Source organism: Athene cunicularia (genome assembly GCF_003259725.1).
Source record: "Athene cunicularia isolate RWA chromosome 7 unlocalized genomic scaffold, athCun1 chr7_part1, whole genome shotgun sequence".
Classification (NCBI taxonomy): domain Eukaryota; kingdom Metazoa; phylum Chordata; class Aves; order Strigiformes; family Strigidae; genus Athene; species Athene cunicularia.
Genome location: NW_020799107.1, coordinates 27,839,813 through 27,861,410, shown reverse-complemented (window position 1 = coordinate 27,861,410; position 21,598 = coordinate 27,839,813). Strand labels below are relative to the sequence as shown.

Here is a 21,598-nt window from a genome sequence, read left to right as displayed (position 1 = left end):
AGGACTTTGCTGCAGAGAAGATGTACTGCAAAGGGGTGCCCCTTGCCTTTGGAGACAAATTTGGGAAACTTAGGGGATATCTGTGTGAGAACCTGTTGATAACTGTGCTTAAAAGTATATAGTTTTGATGAAAAGAACAGGCCAAAAGTTCATTGTCCAGTTCCATATCATAGGTGGGTGATTTTTCTGCTCAGCATTAACATCACCCGTTTAACCTTGGGAAGGGAAATTGTCCCTCCAAAGTGACCACAGGCTGATGTATTTCTATAGGAAAACTGTAGCCAAAATGTCTGAGGTTGTGTGGGAAAGAGATGCTATTTTGCCCCTGTGGGAAATTCTGGTAGCCCTTTCTCCTTCACTTTCCCCTGTTTTGAAATATGTTTTTGAATTTTGGTCATGTGAAGAACTTCTCATGGTCAGGAACATGCCTTTGGCTTCACCATTGGCTTCCAAAAACAACATCCTCAATATTTATCAAAGCTTATAACTGCAGGGTGTACAGAGTGGAGAGGGTCAGTGTCTGCCAGCCGGTGTTTTCATTAATGGGTGATGGAATAGGGAGGCACGTACTGCATTTGTAGGTGGCACTGAGCTAGGAGGGACTGGAGACATTTTAGAGGGGAGACTAAGAATTAAAGATTCTTAAATTGGAGAGCTGCTCTGAAAAAAACAGGGCATGTGTTATGTCCTGTGTGGTAGGACTGACTGACCGTGTGGACACCAGGTGAGTGACCGGCCAGGCAGCGGCCGTGGGGAGCCAGAGGATGGGGTGATGGGCACCATAGCCCGTAAGTCAACAGTGTCATGCAGTTGTGCAAAAGCAAACAGCCTGCTGCAATGAGGAAAGAGAAGTGGCACACTGGGGAAGTGGTGCCTCTGCTCCAGCTGTGCCTTTGAGGGGCTCGGTTGGAAATGCAGTTCTGGGAATCCTCCACAAAAAATGAGAACATGCAAGAGAGGCTGAGTTGTCAGACTCTCAGCAAATAGCTCTGAGGAAAGAGTTGGGTTTCATTCGTGCAGGAAACACTGAAGGGAGATGTGAAACCCATTCTCAAAATGCAGAATGTGTCTGCAGAGAAGGAGAGGGCGAATCATTTGCTGTGTCCTTTGGGGGTAAGAAAGGAAGCAGTGAGGTTAATTGGATCGAGAGATAGAGGGGGGAAAGCTGGGCTCTGCAGGAGCTTATGGAAGTGGTTTTAACAGATAAACACATGATAAATAAGATAATCGGATAAACACCTGCCCTGGGGGAGGGGGAGGCATGAGGACCTGTGAATGCAAAGTGCAGTGGGGTGGGGAGCAGTGGCAGGAGAACATGTAGCACCCTCGGGAGCCCATGGCAGGTCTGGGGTCACAGCAGCCCAGCAGGTGCCACAGCAGGTCTGTCCCCACCATTTCTCAGGGACAGCCTCAGCACCCAGCGATGCCTGCTCAGGACAGCACCATCTCCCCCGGGGCAGGTCCCCACCCTGGCCGTAGGTTCACAGGGTGAACAGCCCCCCTGTTCCCCATCAGCACTCCCTGCCCTGTGCGCCCCATGAGCAAAGGGGCCAAAAGATGGTGATGGGGGAGGCTGGCTCCCAGCATTTCCTCATTCTGATGGCCTGGCTGGCATCCCGGGTAGGTTTGCAACATGGCTTTTCTGGCTGAAGTAATACCAACGGGTAACTTATTCCCTTTGCCAGTTCCTGGTTTGCGCTGTTGGGGAGTTAACTCTGTTTTGGAAGGAGAAAGAGGGAAGGAGTCAGTGAGCCTGGTTCCCCCACTCCTTCCCTCGCCTGCAGAGCAGAGGGGTTATTTCCAGTCAGCCTGGGCAGGACTGAAAGGTCTCCTGAAATGTTCACCCGAGCTGAGATTAAAGCAGCTTTGGATAAGCCCTTTTCTTAAATCCGTTCCAGTTCCAACAGGTACATGGTACTCACTGTGCGTGTTGGAGGGACACTCTGGGTGTGGGAAAGAGACTTTAATGTTTTCTTTTCTCTGGAAATAAAACAGCTGTAACCAAAAAGTGAGTATTTCTGCTCACAGGAAGCCCTGAATGGAGACTTCAGGTGCTGAATGCTCCATTCCAGCTGGGGCTTCTCAAGGGTTAACGCAGCAGGAGATGCCAGCAGGCACAGCACTGAGCAGAGGGCTCTGCAAACAGAAGCTGTAGGGCTTCAGCTCCATGGTTCAAAGGTCCCTCCATGCAGATTGAAAGTCCCCTGGGGGCAGAGATCACCCCTGTCCCTCCCGTGTGTATTTGTGGGACCATGTTCCATGGAGCCGGGTGCAAGCCGCGGCTGGCAGAGCCCTAAGGGACAGTCCTGGTGCAGAAAGCAGGACATTCATGTGCAAGGACTTGACCAAGGGCTCTGCTACATCAGTTGATTCCTCTTGTGGTTTGCTGGTCTTTCAACCCATCTGCTCATTAGGGAATGTAGCTAATAATCGTGTACTTTATCTCAAAAAACCCCAACGCAGAAGCTGAAGCACACACATAGCAGGCTCTCTGATGACCTGCACTGGGCTGAATCTACAGCTACTCCAGACTCAGTTGTGGTCAGTCTAAACAAAACCTGACCTTGGGGAAGGCACAAAACCAGTTGTTTTAGCCAAGGTACTGCTGGCTTAGGCTCCATGTGTGAGGCTGAGCTCAGAGATGAGCTTCTGTGCAAACAGGAACCAGTTTGGTTGCACTGGACAGTACCATTACTTGGAGCTCCTTATGAGATTGCTGCCCTGTTCTTTGGCACAGTTTGACTCAGTGATATGTTTAAGACATTGCTTTTTTAATTAGAGTTATTGTAAAACTAATGTTGTAAAAGACTAAGTTGTCTTTTATCTGATAAATCTGAATACCAAGGCAGTGAAATAGGTCTTGATTTTTTTGGCCACAACTGAAGTGGAGTTTATTCCTTGCCGCCACAGGTCCATCCTGCTTCAGTGTTTGTGACTCAAACATGGCCAGACTGGGAGTTACAGGAACCACCTAGGGCTATCCTCCTGTACCAGAGGAAGTAAAAGGGGCCCAAAAAGATGGTCTCGTTGTTAAAGACATAGTCAAGGATATCAGGGTCTTTCCAGGCAAACTTGCTGGACTCTTTTATCATTAGTATCTCAGTCCCCCATGTCTGTTGAAAGAGGATAACAACTGAGCCGGCTCACTGTTAGCGGTGGGGGATGATCTGCTTGGCAAATCAACTCTGCTGTGATCCCAGAGACACCTGAGTGGGCTCCTGCAGCCCCGCTCTGTCCAGAATGGCCAACCTGCTGCAAAACCTGAGCGAGGCTGTTCAGTGTGGGCAGAGAGGCAGAAAAACCTTGTTTGCCTGGCACTGAGCCTAAGCTAACAGCCTCTGCCAAGCCTCAGGTGCAAAATACATTGAATTATCCATGTTTTTCTTCTGTGAGAGCCCCTCCCTCCCTCCCTCTGCCTGGGCAACAGAGATTTGACTGCTTCGTTTCACCCAGCTTTTGTCTGTCTGATCCCATTCTTTGGGGCAGGAGTGGCCTTCTGGCCAGTTTTGGTAGGGTGCCTGGCAGATAGGAGCTCCCCGTCTTGCTCGTTGCCCATCACTGCTTATTGTCCTGCAAATAATAGCAGTAATTGCAATGCGGTCGGTGAACAGTACACAGGAACAAGCATGCTAGAGCTGGACATAGCAACCTCACACAGTCATATAAGGGTGTCACAATAGACTAGCTGAAGCACAGCTTTACATTGTATTAGATACTTTAATTAGGGAACTGCTTCCCAGTTAGGGTTGAAGGTAGGTTACTTCCACTGGGCTGTGCTCTAAGTCATCTTGTAGCTTCCTTGGTAAGAAACAGATCTCCTTGAATTGCATGTGCCATAACTCAGCAGGGGTGCAGTTTCCTTGATAGGGAAGATCAATAAAGGAGGTTTATCTAAGGCTGCAGCACACTAAAGAGGTGTCCAAGCGCTGTGGTATTCACTCTTGGCGTCCTCTGCCTCCGGATGACTCCACAGCATCCTGGCCACGGTGATTTGCACTGACTTTGTATGGGTTTACCTTGCTGTGAAGAATTAGCTTTGGGAGGGAGAGTTTTAAGCAAGTAACACACTGGCCATAGGTGCAGAAGAAGAAGCGTGAACATGGTAAGTCAGGGGCGGTGGTGGGAGGGGGGGGTGTCTGTGTGCTCCACAGAGATACAGAAGTGAAAAAAAACCTGTTGCCTAATCAGACACTCCATTTCCAGGCATCTGTTAGACAGAGCCCACAGTGTTTGTCTTTGCAAAATGCATTTACAGTGGAAGGGGGGTTTTCTCCTCATTCTGTGGCAGGATTTCAGTGCGCGGCAGCGATGGCAATGCAACCCACGGTAGCAGACAGCAGCTGGCGGTGGGGACCATGCTGCCATCCCACCAAAGGCTGTGAAGCAGGGATGGCTCCTGCTCCAAAGCCCCAACAGTCAGAGCGTGACTGAAATAATCACACCAAAATCCACAGAAAAGATTTTGAGGCATCTTACTTTTTAACTGCCCTGCTGACTTCAAAGGCTATTTAATTCTGTCATCCTTTTTAATCAAAATAACTGGAGACAGCAAAGCTGTTTATCTCCAAACATTGCTAACATCTCTCTACATGTTCAGTGGCAGCTACAGGACAGAGAAAACACACTACAAGAAAATTTGCTTGCAGCAAAATTCACATCCCCATGAGAGCATGGAGAGAGCTTTTGAGGTGCTTTAGATTGATTATAAAATGAGTCTGCGGTTAACAACCACTTTGTCACCCTGAATGTTGATTTCTCTCCCCTTGGCTGAGAGCCAGAGATGCATCTCTATTTTGGAATAACATTTTGTGCGTACAGGTGGTGGAAAAGGAGGGGGGGGTGTAGGAAAGAAAGCTTATTAGGCTGAACAACAGCGTTGACCCTAGAACAAATAGTTCTGGCCATGAATAAATTTAGGTGGAACAAGATTTCTAAAAAGTAAAGCAGTGAGTTTTTGATAAAGCATCTGATAAGAAGGGGCCAGGAAAAACAAACAAACAAACAAAAAAAACCCAAACAAACCCACCATCTTTTCAGATTGAGCTGCTTTACTTTACACTAGGGGTTTTGCAGCACAGCTGGTTGTGAACAAAGCAGACTGGTGTTTCCATGTTGCTCTCCAGCATGGCTGTTGACCTGAGCTCCACTTGTGAGTTTACTCTTCATGCCAAGAAATTCCAGGTGGTCACGTCTCCCTCTTCGCCCATGTGTTTCTTTTCCAAGCTGACAGCTTTTGTCATCTCTCTTACTCTTTCCATGTGGCCCTTTTCTAGGTTTATTCCCTTTTTTTGCAGTGGAGTGAGCAGAACTGCAGTGTGCTGTTTGATCTATGGATTTATACAGCAGTATAGTAGTGTTTTCTGTGTTGTTTTTGTATGTCTTTCCCACTAATTCCTGGATGAAACATCCTAGTGACTGTGATACACATGGAATATACCTAAGGCAGGGCTGTGTGCACAGACAGCAGCCTGGGTTAACCCAGCAGACAGAGTCAGCACCACCAAATCAGCCTTGCGGCACACAAACCCTTCTGCAGGTTTGGAACAGAAGCAGAAAGCTTCAGAGTGAAGTATGAGTAATTCTGAGTTTAACAGGACTCTCTTGCTCACCTGGAGCATGAAAGAAAGTCTGTGTGATATGTGGGGAGCAGAGGAAAGGTGTTTAATAGGGGAGAAGTCAGCATGCCTTTCTTCAGCACTTGTTTTCTCCTGAGAGCACTTCTTCCATGAACACACATCTCTGGTCTCTGGGACAAGGAGTTGCTTGGTGAGAGGCAAGGAGAGCAGACAGACCTCTGCCATAGAAACAGTATTGTCACTGAAGCCATGATTTTTTTTTGTATCCAGGACAGCGAATTATAGTTTCAAGGTCCATCTGCTGAGGTGTTTTGTGGGCTTTCCATGGGAAGCAGGACTGAGAGATCACAGTGGCTGTGTCAGAGATCTTCTCCCCCAGCAGTTCAGGTTCTGTTTGATGTGTGCCTGCCATGAAGCACCAAGCTGGTGTTTCCAGAGTAATGTGACCCTCAGTTCATTTGTCTGAGTGGTTTTAACAAATTTACAGCTCATTAAAGTGTACATATAGTTAGGGGGTTTTATGCCCATAGGCAGGTCTTGCCATGTGTCCGTAGTGAACTTTGGTGCTCAAGCACTTTGATTTAGGAGATCCTTCTGCAGATTCTTCTCAATGAAGTTCGACTGTCCTTAATTATTACCCCACACAAGCTCCATTTCTTAATATTCAGTCCCTTTCGCAGATCACTTGCGAGCATGTTCAACAACACAGATCTTCAGGGAAAGCCCTTGATAACCTATTCCCATTGTGAAAATGATTTATTTCTTCTTACCCTTTGTTTCCCATTGGTAACTATTCATGCAGAAGTGCCCTTCCCCTTTGCACCACTACTGCGCCAATCCCAGAAAAGCCTTGGGTGAAGGACATTTTCAAAAGCCTATGAAGAACACAGCCTGTGCCAGGGACCAGGTCACCCCATCAGAGCGGTCACCTTCACTCTGAAAGAACTTGACTAGCTGTAAGGCAAGACTGTACTTCACCAAAACCAAGTTGTCCGAGTCCCCAATATATCATGTGTTTGTTAATTATGGTCTTTATTATAATCTCTCCCAGTGTGCCCAATACAAAAGCCAGATGTCCAGGTATGTAAATTCCCTGGGCCACCTCCTCAGCCCTTTAAAAATCTGCCCTTAAGGAATTTGCCATTCCTTAAGGGCAAATTTGCCATTTCTTAAGTCAGGAGGCAGATTTGAGCTGCTGGTGGCACAGCCCGTGACTAGCCTGGCAGTTCCCTGCCCGAGTTTATTCTGACCTCCAGGGCTGGCTGGTGTGCTGCCTGTGAATTTATTGATCTGTTTAAAACCTCTCCGTGGCCTCAGTATCTAATCTGTTACAGAGAGCAGTGTGTTACAGGGCAAAATTCATTAACGTTTGTAAAGCTCATCAAGATCTTTCATGAGCAAATCCCATCATGTTTTAATATATTTTTTAAATGTCACAAGTAAGTTCTCATTACTCATTGAAGAGCTGAAGCAAACAGCACTTGCCAAACCCAAATATTGGAACAGGCAAATGCTGCAACTCTCTTTGTTTACCACATTTAGGACACTTTAATTCCATCTTAAACTCCCTGTCTTGATTCTGCTCCTGCAGATCAGAAGCACGCCCACAGCTTTTCCTGATGTAGGCTCAGAGATCCCCATGGACTCCTGGGCCCGGGCTTTTCAGAAGATGCCTGGTAGCTCCAAGGGGGTCTAAGAGCTGCTGGTCCTGGTCACTGTTAGCATTGCCCTGGCTTTGCAGTGTGAGATGCCATCATGAAGGACAGCGAAGGATGGATGAGTGCATCCAGCAGGTGTCAGATCACACAAACCTGGGAAACCTTCCTAAAACCCTTCGCCTTCCAACCCTGCATGGTGTTTTGTCCCCCTCCGATGGTGCTTGTACATTACTGCACACTTGCTGGTGGGTTTGGCAGATGGGCCCTGGGCTACTGGGACCAAAACCACGTGCACTTCTGCTCAAGTGGCCTAAGTGGCATTTTTCCCCGTGACTGCAGATGTGGTCTGGGGTCTCTGCAAGAACTTCACAGTGAACTTGCATTTCCCCTTGTTTTTCCTGCCAGGATGTCCAGAGGAGACATGGCCAAACCCCTCCTGGGCCATCGGAGCATGGAGGGTGACCCCAGCACCACGCCTGCAGCCGGCCGCACCATCGGGGTGCTGGGGAGCGGGGACTTCGCACGGTCGTTGGCCATCCGCTTGGTATGCTCTGGGTTCAAGGTGGTGGTCGGCAGCCGCAACCCGAAGCGAAAAGCCGGCCTCTTCCCTTCCGCAGCAGAAGTCACCTTCCAGGCTGAGGCGGTGAAGAAGACGGATGTCATTTTTGTGGCGGTTTTCAGGGAACATTACTCCACCCTCTGCGACCTGGCTGATGTGCTGGCAGGCAAGATCCTGGTGGACGTTAGTAACAACACTGAGGTCAACCATCACAAAGAATCCAATGCTGAGTACTTGGCTTCCCTGTTCCCAGCCTGCACCGTGGTCAAGGGTTTTAATGTGGTTTCTGCGTGGACGCTGCAGTCAGGTGCCAGGGATGGAAATAAGCAGGTATTGTTTTCTTCTGACAAGGGCCAAATCCCCACTGTTTCAGCAGCTGAGGTCTGGCAGGATCAGCAAATGGCCTTAGGCTCCAGGAGAAGGGGTCTGAGTGCTGACTCTTGCATCCAGAGACCACCTGCATTTCTTTGCTCAGAAATGAAGTACCCTCACTTACTTCATGCTTTGTAGTCTATGGAGCCTCTGGCCAAGTGAAAAGTATTATTTAATTGTCTAGTATTATTTAATTGTCTGTTTATCTAAACACAGCCTGTAAAACAAACTGGTGGTGCACACATGAAAGGAAACCTGTCCAGGAGAGAGGTCTTTGGCAGCCATGGTAAATCCCCATCAGAAAGCCTGCCAGAAAGCATGATGATCAGTGGAAAAACATAGGCTCCCTTTAGCACAGCATCCCTCCCAGCGCACGCATTCCCAGCAGCCTGATCTCTCTTTGCCCTGTGTGTATCTTTCTGTTCATTGCAGGTTCTGATTTGCTCAAATAACCAAGAAGCCAAGCGCACTGTAGCAGAAATTGCTCAAGTCATGGGATTCACCCCTGTGGACATGGGCTGCATGTCATCAGCCTGTGAGATTGAGAACATTCCCCTGCGCCTCTTGCCAGCCTGGAAAATCCCCGTTCTTTTAGCTCTGGGGCTCTTTCTTTGCTTCTTCACTTACAACCTGATCCGACAGGTCATCCACCCTTACATCAGGGAGCAGAAGAACAAGTTGTACAAGATCCCCATCGAGGTGGTCAATACAACGCTGCCTTGCGTGGCCTACGTCATGCTGTCGCTCGTCTACCTGCCCGGGGTGCTGGCAGCCTGCTCGCAACTCTACTACGGCACCAAATACAGGCGCTTTCCAGATTGGCTTGACCAGTGGCTCCAGCACCGAAAGCAGATTGGTCTCCTCAGCTTCTTCTGTGCAGCGTTGCATGCCGTGTACAGCCTCTGTCTGCCCATGCGCCGCTCCCACCGCTACCAGTTAATCGAGACGGCCGTCAAGCAGGTAATGTGGGTACTCTTCAGGTCAGCACCTGTAGTAACCTCCTGCACACATCCAGATGTTGGGTAGTGGGCTTAATATCTTGGGTTTTGCATTCACTTTCCAAAGCACATGTGGGACAGTGGATATAAGCTGTTCTCTTTACAAGCATTTCCTCCACAGGGCAACCGCATACCACACACTGGCCATGCACCCATCCACAATGAGGAACAGTCATCTTAGCAGGATGTTGCCCGTGCATTTACAGCCAGGGCTAGGACCAAACACGACATGCCATTGCTCCCCAGAAGCACAGACAAGCCTCTGAAACCAGCCTTGCCTGGCCCCTGGCATGTCTGAGACTAGGGCAGAGGCAGGAAAAATGCTAGGAGAGGAGAAATCTAGTGGTGGAGGGAGCAGAGTTCCCCTCAACTTTTCTCCCTAGATTTTGGGAGATCCCTGGCGTTCACAGTAGGTACCTGCTGGAGTGGCCAAGTCATAACCTGGGGTGGGAATTGTTTTGTAGGTGTGTCTTCATCACAGTGTGCCTCCAGGAGTTTAACAAAGTGATGGTGAAGAACTGATCATAGCCTAAGAGAACAAGGAAATGGAAAAGGACTTTATTGCCTTATTGAGACTCTCAGCAGTGTTTATGCAGTGTGAGATACCTTTAGGGAATTCTGCCAGCTCTGTAACTTGGCAGTGCCATGGGAAAATGTGATTCTGCCCTTCTGCCCCTGGCTTCTTGCTGCTGCACCTCACTCCCTCCTGGGATGGCACAAGCTTCATGCAGCTGAGTGGGGAACCTGATCACGGAATTGCCTCACAACCAAGCCACTTTCTGTGTTGGGATACTTGCCTGAGTGTTTCCAAACGCTTGTCCCAACAGAGAGGAGGGAAGAGGCCATGGGGGCAGAGGGGAGCAGGATGGCTGCTTTCAGCAGCAGTTCCTGTTCAAAGCATCCATCAAACAACATCCCCAGCCTCTCAGCTCCAGCCTCGAGCAGGTCCTTCTCAATTGCCACAGTCGCACATTAATCTCAGGCAAGCATCCTGTGTTCATTTCCCCTCTACCTCCTGTTTTCTAGCAACATCTTTGTTTAGTAAATTAAACCCATTTAATGGGCTAAAGAGGACGGTTCTAAATGTTCCTCTTTGCCATGCAGCATAAAACCCATCTTCCCTTCCATTAGCATGAACAATTTCCCCCCCTAAATGCACTTAAAACAAAGGGTATTAGGAGACTACTGCATATTCAAGCATCTGTATTTGTTTTCATGGCTTTAAACTGACTTCTCATTCTAATTATCTTTCCAAATGCGACTTTGGGGCTTGCTGCTGTGGTTACAGGCTGTGGGAGCTGGGAGCATTCAGCAGTTCTTCCCAGCAGGCTTCGAATCAGGTCTAGCTTTGGCCAAATGGTGGTGGGATAAAAAAGCATTTCCACACCTCCCAAATAAGCAAATAGTGCTGGAGGTGCAAATAGGACTCAATCTTCATCCAGGAAACCTGCTTCTAAAACCAAAACATACAGATAAAATTCAGTTCCTCTATTTCTAAGCACTCCATTTTAACAAACCTTCATTGTCATGCCAGGCTATGGAGAAGAAGATGAATATCTGGGTAGAGGAGGAAGTCTGGAGGATGGAGATTTATATCTCTGTTGGAATAATTGCCCTGGGCTTGCTGTCGTTACTTGCCATCACTTCACTTCCATCCATCGCAAACTCTCTCAACTGGAGGGAATTCAGTTTCATTCAGGTAAAGTTGACATTTGCCGATGCCAGAGAGTGATTCTGCAGTCAGTCAGGCCTTCATGCAGGCCATGGAGGGCAGAGGTTGACCTGCCATCCCAGCACGTCTCTGGCTCCGGCACGGCAACTGCAAGCTGTGCTGGGTGTTAAGGGCAAACCCTGCTGCTCCACGCCTCTCCGTGCACCCTGGAGCCATGGACCTCCCACCCAGGAGGTGACACTGAGCAGTGATGGCAGGGCAGCAGGATGTGGTGGGTCCCAGGGGGGCTGCGCTGCTCTCTCGCCTGGTCTGCGGAGGGTGCTGCTGTTTTGGGGGGAAGGGAAAATGTAATGTGTCATGGGCATCCACGTGAGGATTAGTAGCAGGCTTTGCAGGAGGGAGTCTTTAATGTCTTGGCTGAAATTCTCCCCTGCATTTAGCAGCATTAGTTAAAGATCCTGAGAAAAAAACAGCTTCAGTTTTGCTTGTGTGATACCCTTCTTCAGAGTCCTTTCCCCCCTCACTTGGCACCCAGGAGCAGCACTGCCATTCACAGCTAAAAACCTCCTAAAGTCACACAGGTCAAAAGGCAGAAAGCCTTGGGGTCATTTTCAGAATGCAGGGTTGTTTGCTTCTCTGGGTAGGATCCCCCTTGGAGCCGGACACGTATCAGTCATTCACAACATGTCAGGGCTGCTGCAGGGAGTTTGCACCATACACATCATGTTGGAGATGCTGCAGGGAGTCTGCACCTTGCATGACATGTCAGTGATGTTGCGGAGGGTTTGCACCAGATTGTGGAGGGCAGGCAGGTAACCTGCCATGGCGACAGCTGGCTGCGGGACACAGATCTGCCCTTGCATTTCAGGGAGAGTGAGCTTCTGAAAAGGAAAGCGCTGGGAGGACAGTGCAGAGGGAGGTCAGGTTTGGCAGAGCTTGCATGCACCCAAATATTCAGTAGGTTTGAAAAGGCTTAGACTGGTCTATAAAAATGCCAGAGCCTAAGAAGCACAGAGACCTGGATATGATTTCAATGAAGAGTCCACGTCTGATTCAAAAAGTAATTAGGAATGTAATTTTTCTTTCTCCAAAGTCATTCAGTGGTTTAGGAGCCTTCTTCCCACTCGCAGCGATGTCCAAGCTCCCAAGGGCCAAATTCCTTGAGTGACCTGGGTCCACCACGTGGCACATTCACAAACTCAAACTCCAGGGCTGCAGTGTTCTCAAGGATGTACCTGGAGCCAGGCTTAGGCCTAACTAACAGGGATAGCAGGGAATGAACCTTCAAGTATTCCCCGTACATTAGAGCTGATTTTGAGGCCATGTCATTGTCATATCCCATAGCCCTAAAACCCCGTGTTATTTGTGTCTCTTACATCACTGCTGCTTAGTGTGCACCAGGCTTCAAGTCTTGCTGCAGTGACCCCCGTGGCACCCCAACATGCGTAAGCCCCCATGGGACCCTGTCCCCCTGCATCACCTCCCTGTGCATCACACCAGTGCACACCTAACCCTTCAAAAAGGGAGGGCAGGGTTCGGGGATGTGGAGGTGAATATCTATCATCATGTTGAAGCTCTTCAGCAGCATATAAATAATTCAATATTCATTAGAGCAGGAGTTTGAAGCCTGCTCCCTTCACAAGTGCCCCAATCACCAAACGAGCAAGTCAGTTTGTCATTTTTCCTCTCTTACCATGGACTAGCGAGTAATTATTTACACTGAGTAGCAGAGCCTCACCAGGAGAGCTTGACCCAAGAGACTGTCCCTCAGGGAGAAGGGAAACCTGGCTTTAAAGCTCTCTTTCAGATTGGACAACGGGAGCATATTAATTCTCATCATCATGTCTCAGGGGAGGGCTGCAGCCACTGGGACGTTGGATTAATCAATCCTGGCTTAGGCATCTCATACCAGGAATCCCAAATGAAGGGAAGTGTCTCCTTGCAGCCTGGAAGGAGGCTTTGAAACCCCCTGCATTTCCCTTTGGCTCCCAAGGCAGCCTGGCAGCTCTCCTGGAGGGTGCTGGCGTTGTGTTGTGTAATACATACATGGTCACAGCAAGGTAGTGTTGCCATCTCCTATGAGTGCCTGTAACACGACTGTCGCATCTGCCCTTTGGGACCCCTTCCTGTGTATTTCTAAGTGTATGTTGGCACTGGGACCAGACAAATACATGATGGTCAGCTCCAAAATAGCTCTTGGCTGCCCCAAATGGGAACCGGCTGGCTTAGTTCATGGAAAGATACACCTATTTCTGTCCCCATGGGATAAAGCATGACAGTGCGACACGAGCTCCCAACTGATCACGTGCAGGAGAGGCATGGCTGGTATTGAGCCCTACTGTGGAAATATCACGTAAGAAGAGCAAGTTAGAGATCTCTTAGCACGGTAGCTTCTGTTTTGGTTTGTCTTTTTTTAATGAGGACTTTTAAAAATTATTTACTTTTCACTAAGTTGGTGATGCCTTTCTTGAGGAAATTAAGAGCAGATACAGCTACTGCTCCCAAACTCCAGAAGTTAACATTCACGTAGCATGCAATGTGATCCTCCCTGAATTAATGCACAGCAGCACAAGGGGGTGAAGCATGAGACTGCTTTCTCAAATATTTGGGATGTCTAGCACTTGATCCTTTTACAAGACATCAGGGGCATCGTGGCTTCCCAGGCCTGGGAAAAGTAAAAAAAGGAAAATGCGGAGCGCAGCCACCCCAGCCAGATGTCTCCCAGAAAATGCAGCAGTTCGTTGCCATTTCAGATGAACTGGCTGGTGTGTTTGAGAGATGTTGTACCAAAAGCCACATTTGAGAGAGGGCCGGGGCTTGTTACAAATTCAGGAGCCACTTTAACCCCCTCCTTACCCAGAGCTTCCCAAGTCTGACATTTTCCAGCAGCAGTGTGTGCACATGTATGTGTCATGGGATACTGCCACACTCTTAAAATACACATCTGTTGCCTGACAGGCCAAAAATCCCATTTGTATTTTGCTAAGATTTTAGGAAAAAAGTTATTTTTTGTAGTAATTCTTGCACATACACAAATTTCAATTAAATATAGTTAAATTAGATACACTCTTCTCCTATATGTCCAGTTTTGATTAACAGAAAATGTACAGGATCTAGAGACTGGATAACAGGAATGATGCGTATGTAATTCAACTTAGAGAAGACATTTTTAATGTTCCCCAGTTATTTACAAATCAACTCTAATTGGCTGAGAAGTAAAAATGTGTATGATTGCCTTTACCTTCCCATCCTAGAGGTCCTCCTGGAATTTGAAGGTTGAATTGACCTGGTTTCTTTCTTAGCTCGTGTATCACAAGATATAAAGAATCTGTCATCAGACCTTTTCTGACCCTCCTGTCGATGAAGTGCAAACCAGAGCCGCTTCCATGGAGCTAATGACTTCACGGGACTGACGGCAGCAGAAGTCAGAAACATATTTGGGTCAGGAAGGGGCTGTTTGCTTTGGACGCTATCTAGACATTTCTAAATGAGCCACATGCGACTGAGTCACCTTCACACTGATGCATTACAGGGAGCCTCAAAAACACTAAGGAGATGGGAGAGATACAAGAGAATACAGAATAGAAAATGTATGCAAAGCCTACATTAGAAGATACCATCTTCATACAGCTGTCTTTCAGAGGGCTCTAACACCTTACATGGGTGGTGGCCCCTCATTCCCCATGCTGTGACAGGGCAAAAGAAACCCCTGCCACTGTTCAAAACAAAACCAAAAAAAAAAGTTTCATAGCCAGAAATTGCACTGAGAGGATAAAAGAGAGCAGAGCTTCAAAACTCAGTGCAGTATCAGGGATAAGCACGTTGGCAGATTAGCCCCTGGGGGGTGCTCAGCAGGCTCTGCATTGTACTATACTGAGTGTATATTTAGCTGTAGATACTGAGCCAAGCTGCGATCAGCAAAACTTTTGATTTTCATGCATTTACAGACCAGCTGTGGTCTGTACCCAGCTGTGTGGCGGGTGCAGCTGAACCACAGGTCCTTCAGTCACCATCCGCATTGGGACCCTCCCTGGGCACCCCCGGCTCTCACCAGACAGCCCCTCATTTCTGTTATGAGCCGATCAGCCCATTGCTGCTGAGTAGCTGCTAGCGCTCTTTGCAGCCAACAGCAGCTTATCCACACATTTTTTGCCAGTTTGCTTTTTTGTTTCATGTGCCTTGCTGTCCACACACAAAGGTGAGTCACTGTGCGCCTGTGATGGTTTGTCACCTTTTGTGCTACTAATTTCCACTCCTACTCTCCCCCAGTACCAGCAGCGCTTTAAAAAGAAACCATAGAGGAACAAACTAATTATCTGCAGCTCTGACATGTCTGCTGTGCATAAAGCCCTGCTCAGGCACACTCTGAATGCATCCTCCACCCAGGGCAGAAAGCATCTGCTGCTCTTGGACTTCACCTGTCCCCTTTTCCCCTGCCCTGCTTTATATCTCTGCTCTGCCATAGGAGTCTCAAGCTGGTACTTCCAACCTTTTGCCACACAGGGGTTTTTTTGCCTGTTAGAGAAAAGCTCAGAGTCAATAAAATATGGATGAGCTATGGATCGGGTCCTGCTGTAAGGTTCAACTGCGATCGTGGCATATTGCAGCAAACTCCTTCATTTTCTAAGTGAAACCAATCTTAGAATCATAGAACTGTAGAATGGGTTGGGTCGGAGAAGACCTTGAAGATCATCCAGTTCCAGCCCCCCCTGCCATGAACAGGGACACCTTCCACTAGACGAGGGCTAATATTGACCAGATATTTTGACTTGTAAAGGCTTCCTTCCCTAAGCTGGGTACGTGAGCAGCGAAATTTTCCCTCTCTAGGCATCTTGGAATTTGGTTGTTATTGCAGCCAGGGGCTCAAATCCCCATCCAACCTGGCCTTGAACACTGACAGGGAGGGGGCAGCCACAGCTTCTCTGGGAAACCTGTTTAAGTGTCTCACCACCCTCATAGTAAAGAATTTCTTCCTTACATCTAATCTAAATCCACCCTCTGACAGTTTAAAACCATCACCCCTCATCCTATCCTTTATAAAGAGTCCCTCCCCATCTTTCCTGCAGCCCCCTGAAGTACTGGAACACCACTCTAAGGTCTCCCCAGAGCCTTCTCTTCTCCAGGCTGAACAACCCCAAATCTCTCAGCCTGTCCTCACAGGAGAGGTGCTGCAGCCCCCTGAGCATCTTTGTGGCCTCCTTTGGACCCACTCAAGCAGGTCCATGTCCTTCTTCTGTTGGAAGCCCCAGAGCTGGACACAGCACTGCAGGGGGGTCTCACGAGAGCAGAGCAGAGGGGGAGAATCCCCTCCCTCGACCTGCTGCCCACACTGCTCTTCATACAGCCCAGGACACGGTTGGCTTTCTGGGCTGTGAGTGCATGTTGCTGGCTCACAGTCAGTTTTCCATCCACTGATACCCCCAAGTCCTTCTCCTCAGGGCTGCTCCCAATACACTCACGGCCCAGCCTGGATTTGTGCTTGGGATTGCCCCGACCCATGGGCAGGACCTTGCCCTTGGCCTTGTTGAACTCCATGAGGTTTGCACAGTCCCACCTCTCCAGCCTGTCCAGGTCCCTCTGGATGGCACATCCCTTCCCTCCAGCGTGTCAACAGCACCACACAGCTCAGTGTCAGCAAATTTGGTGAGGGTGCACTCAATCCCACTGACAATGTCACCAACAAAGATGTTGACCCTGTTCAGGTTTGCTGCTTGTTAGCACTTTTGGTTTAGGAATTGGACGTAGCTTCTGATAAGGACAGCTGTCCCTAGGAGAAAGGATGGGTGTGGGGATTCATGCAGGACTGAGGCTCAGTTCACAGATCTTCTCCCAACACCTGGCATGACCTTGACTAATGCTCAGCCGTAACACAGAGGAGAGCTCCCTACATTGGCAGGGGATCATATGGGTGAAATCTTGGCAGGATTCAGCAACACCGACATGACTGCCTGATAGGGGCTGTCAAAGTGAAGTACCTAGATCTGGCAGCATGTTTTAGAGCCCTCCTTCCCTCCCCTGCCCAGTCCTCTCGGCTGCCTAAATGAAAGTTAGAGGAGTCTTGGTCTAGTTTGTTGGTAACAACATGGTACATTTTAAAAAGTTTTCTGGGTTTTTAAATAGTTTCCCAACAATCAAAAATAGGAAGAGATGCTTTGAATTGAGTAGTTTTCCAGATGAGATTATTTTTTCAAGAAATAATTGTGAGTCCTTCCTCCTGTCTTCCCCATGTCCTTTATTTCCCTGCAGTGTCCTCTTCCCTGGATGTTCAGGAAGACTGTTTCTTGCTGATCTCTGACTAGCTGCACCAAGCCAGATATTTTGACTTGTAAAGGCTTTCTTCGCTAAGCTGGGGACATGAGCAGTGAAATTTTCTCTGTCTAGGCATCTTGGAATTTTGTTGTTATTGCAGGCTTAGACCAAGCATTCAAAGAGCAGCAGAGCAATATGCTACACCTGTGCTGTTCTTTGAAAACACAGCAGCAAAGGCTTGTACTTGAGATGTCTCCAGGAGCGAGCGCCCAGCTCCTGCTGAGTGCCAGGGGGCAGTGGGAGCTGGCAAGCTCAGGAGCCACCACCTCTGATGCTGGCAGGAAACCACCAGTGAGGGGACCAGTTTAAAACTTCCCTAGAGAGCAACCCTTAGGGGGAGCTGGAAAAATACAGGCAAAATGCTGTCTCTGGGTGCTTGGGAGCCATGATCTCAGCTGAAACTGGGGGAAGTTCTTCACTGCAGAACAGGGTCTGCATTCCTGCTGCTTCCCTGAGTGGATAAAAGGCTCCTGACTCCCCATTTCAAGGACTTAGTCCATCACAGCCTAATGGTCTGCCTTACAAACCAGCATAGATCTGTCAGACAGAGAGAGAAACCCTTCAGGGCTGTTGCTTACCTCAGAACAGAGCACTTCTGTCTCCACTATCTCATTTTCCTGTAGATGATGGCAGTTACCTGAAGGCCTCTTTGCTCTGTGCAAAGCTACGGCTTCACCAACTTCTGACCAATGCCAACTGCTGGTCCAGAGCCACAGTAACGATGCTTCACCCCGCCAGCCACCAGCCTCTCGCCAGCCATGGACCGGCAGGCAGCGGAGCTCACAGCTCCGGCTCGGGAGGAGCATTTGTGAGCTGCCCGTGGTTACGTGCTCAGCAGGGGCTGGGGGCTGCTGCTTCACACGGAGGCAGGAGCCCACCTCTCAGCCAAATTGGCAGCATCTTCTGGGAAACTCCTGCTGAGTTTCTAATATCACACTTAACCTCTGATTAGAAAAAGAAAAATGCAGTCTGGCACACTACCCACAAAAGACTTCCAGCCGCATTTTATTCTGTCCAAGAAACGTAGGAATACTCATTTCTTTCTCTGTGCTATGAACACTTAAAAAATAGTGTAAAAAAATACAGGAAAATAGCCAGGCACAAGGTCCTCTGCTAACTGGCATGTGTTTCTCTTCCTTTTAGTCCACCCTTGGATATATTGCCTTGGTAATCAGCACTCTACACACACTCACATACGGATGGTCAAGGGCCTTCGATGAGAACCAGTACAAATTCTACCTGCCTCCGACCTACACCCTCACGCTGCTTGTCCCATGTACTGTGATCCTAGCAAAAATCATCTTCATTTTGCCCTGCATCCGGCAAAGACTTCTGCGAATAAGGAGGGGCTGGGAGAAGGGGAGATACGTGAAGTTTGTCCTGCCCAGTGCAACGGGGGAATATTCAAGCGGGGAAACCTCTAGCAACGTCTAACAGAGCCCCAGCTGTGACAGACGATTTCAAAGTGCTATCAACATTTATATAAAGGTGTTTCTTTTTCTTAAATATATGTATGTTTTGGTATAATTGTATTGTGGGTAAATAATAAAATCTGGTGACTTTAGAAAACGGATGACCATAAAACTAGTTTAAGACAGTGGTAGTTAAATTATATTGCTGATTTGCTAGGACAATTATTGCCTTAAAAATGACCGTGAAAGCCAAGCTAGCAACACTAATACACATGGGAAACTGATGGACTTTGTTAGTCAGATCAGTCACTTGAGGTGCTGGCTGACAGCTCCTCAGACCAGTACTTTTTGGTTGCTTCCCTAGCTGCTCTCATAAATTTCAATGCCTTTTTCTTTTTTTTTTTTTTTTTGTAATACAAAGTAGCACAGATTTCCTGGGGTTTATGACAGCAAAAATATCCTGCCCCTTCAGTGTCTGGCTCAATCAAGACAGTGATGTTTAGAAAGATGAATTGTCTCTGCTTTTAGTCTCCTCGAGAACTGTATGAACAACAAAGAACAGCAATATCTATGTTCCGTAGCATCTGCAGATGTTACTAAAAGCATCCAAACCTGACAGCAAGTCCAAGTATCCCTGTTCTCTCACATACAGACAACACTTCTGGTCCTGTAAGCTGTGCCTGGTGCATGCTTATAAGCTACAGAAACAAAGCACCTTATCCAGCAGAATAAAAGCATTTGAAGAGAGAGATGTCCCTAATATCACATGTCTGGTCTGCACTGCTAGCTCTGAGATGACAGCTGCTGCTGCTGCAAGTTCTCTGTTTTACTAAGCCAAAGTTTCAAGCAGTATTTGATGGAAATAGAGCGAAGATAATTATCGGAAAGACCTGCTGCTTCACAAAATTACATAGAGAAAACCAAGGCCTTCCAGCTGGCCTTACATCAAATATTAGGGCGAAGCTTTTAGAAATCATTGTCACCTGAACATGCCCATTTATGCAGACAAAACAGCAGCTCTAAACCCACCAGTTTCTCTAGCAGTCATAAGATCTTTGAACAGTCTTACAAAGGGATCAGCAAGTCTTGATCACAACATGAAAACACAGCAGTTGTACATTTTGAGCACAGTCCTTCATTGTGTTGCACCTTAAGAAGTCACTTGCTAGATCACATAGCAGGTATCAAATGCTCTTCTGACTTCACAGCCACTTTGGACAAAGTACAGGGCAATGAAGATTTCTGTCCTAATTTCTTTTCCTACCTGTCACTTTCTATCCTTTCAAGCTCTTGCTCTTTATCAGAGTAATTCTTTAGGTTTTGGACATCCAAATCACCAAACAGAGAATGGACAGCCATTCACAAAAGCTCATTTAAATGCAAGCAATCGTGATGACTTTACCTCACTAGGTCAGATACAAGGACATGGCTAGAAAAGCCTCATTTTCCTACAGTTAAGTCAAAGACACCACTCAGTGTTCAGTATTGTTTTGAAAAACAACAGCTGCCAGCATCAAACAAGGTGCCGTTTGTGGGACAAGAAAGTACTTGTTACTAGACCAGTTAATGTAAGTGGGGGGGAATGATCAAATTTGGGGCACATAAGCCCTTCTGCAAGCCAGAATTGCTTCTGTAACCTGGATGATTTCTACACCATCAGAGAATCTTAAGAATTTCCTCTTTAGCTTCAAATAACTACAGTGAGTAATATTATCAAATATTCCTCTCAGTGCCAGTGATGATATTTCAGTTCTCGCCTACAGCTTATGGTAAAGTCTCCAAACACTTCTTTTCACTGAATAGAAAGCAAATGGTATGAGGGAAATGCCTAGATTTCATAATCGGCTGATGTTTTGGGGGGTTTTTGTAATTTTTTTTTTTGGCAATAGCAGGAGGATACCATTCTTTCCTACTCTCCCTTTCAGAACGTTGCAGTTATTCAGGTTTCCCCATCCACCTCCACAACCTAGCCCAGACAGGCACCTGATCAAATCACTCACCAAGCAGACTGATTACCCAGCACTATTTATTTGTGGTTGAATGGTAGGTTAAGTTTCTGCGTGGATTTGAGACAGTGTCACCTGTATAGTTCTACCCACTCCAGTTTAAGTCATCCTTGAGGGAAAACTGGATTCATCAAGCTTGTTCTTTTAGTCTTCTCTTCCATTTCATTATCAAGCAAAGTCAACAGAAAAGCACCAGTTTACACATTTTCAGGTTACAATAGTGTATTCCAATACCTCTTTTTTCCGACCTAAGCTCCTTTTCACATCTTTAGATCAGGCAAGACTACTGCCTGATGGTAAAAAAAAAAAAAAAAAAAAAAAAAAAAAAAAAAAAAAAAAAAAAAAAAAAAAAAAAAAAAAAAAAAAAAAAGATTAGGAGGCAGGGAAAAAAACATTACACAGTTTTGCACGCTTTGTCTTCAAGGGGAAAGGTGTGGTTTTCTTGTGAGTGGCTATGAGGTTAAAGACTCAACTTTCTGCCCAGCAGAAATAACGTTTGCACCTTTGCTTTGTTTACAAGACTTTCACACCCACCCGCCCCTTTCCCATCAATGGCAAAGGGACAGTTTTCATGAGCAGAAGCAGAGTCAGGGAACCAGACCTACCTGAGGAGCTGGCTCCGTTAGCGAGTCAGCATGGTGCCCTTCAGATGGACATGAGCCCAGATGGACAGATGAGCCATCTCAGAATCCCCACAGCTACTGCAGCTCCCCAGCATCTAAAAAAAGGCTGGTCAAGTGTCTCCAGGTAACACCTGTGCCAACATACTGTTCAGCCAGTCACCATCCCTTTGGAAACCAATTCCTGTAAATGCAGAACAGCATTTCAATGGTGCCCTCTGTAGGCATCTGGTCCTTAAAATCTTTGACACAACAGTTTGAGTAATTCCTTCAGATTCTGGAACGCTGAAAAGTAGTTTGAGGAATTCTGCAAATATCTTTTCCCTATGCATTTTTTGATACGAATAGGGGATTCAGCAAGGTTAGTTTAAAATTTATCAATTAACTGGTTTTGCACTTTGAGTTTGTCTCTGTGT

The 21,598-nt window shown here is 47.4% G+C and overlaps 1 protein-coding gene across 2 annotated transcripts; it reads left to right on the top strand.

Annotated features, from left to right (window-relative positions):
• Window positions 1-668: 668 nt before the first annotated feature.
• Window positions 669-20,864, top strand: STEAP3 (STEAP3 metalloreductase). Of its 2 annotated transcripts, XM_026852096.1 has the most exons (5): window positions 669-724; window positions 7,640-8,123; window positions 8,598-9,125; window positions 10,698-10,862; window positions 18,288-20,864. In XM_026852096.1, the coding sequence occupies exons 1-5, from the start codon at window positions 684-686 to the stop codon at window positions 18,576-18,578; spliced, it is 1,509 nt and encodes a 502-aa protein (XP_026707897.1). In that variant the 5' UTR covers window positions 669-683; the 3' UTR covers window positions 18,579-20,864. The 2 variants fall into 2 exon arrangements, with proteins under 2 accessions (XP_026707897.1, XP_026707898.1); XM_026852097.1 differs by lacking the exon at window positions 10,698-10,862.
• The last annotated feature ends 734 nt before the right edge of the window (window positions 20,865-21,598 follow it).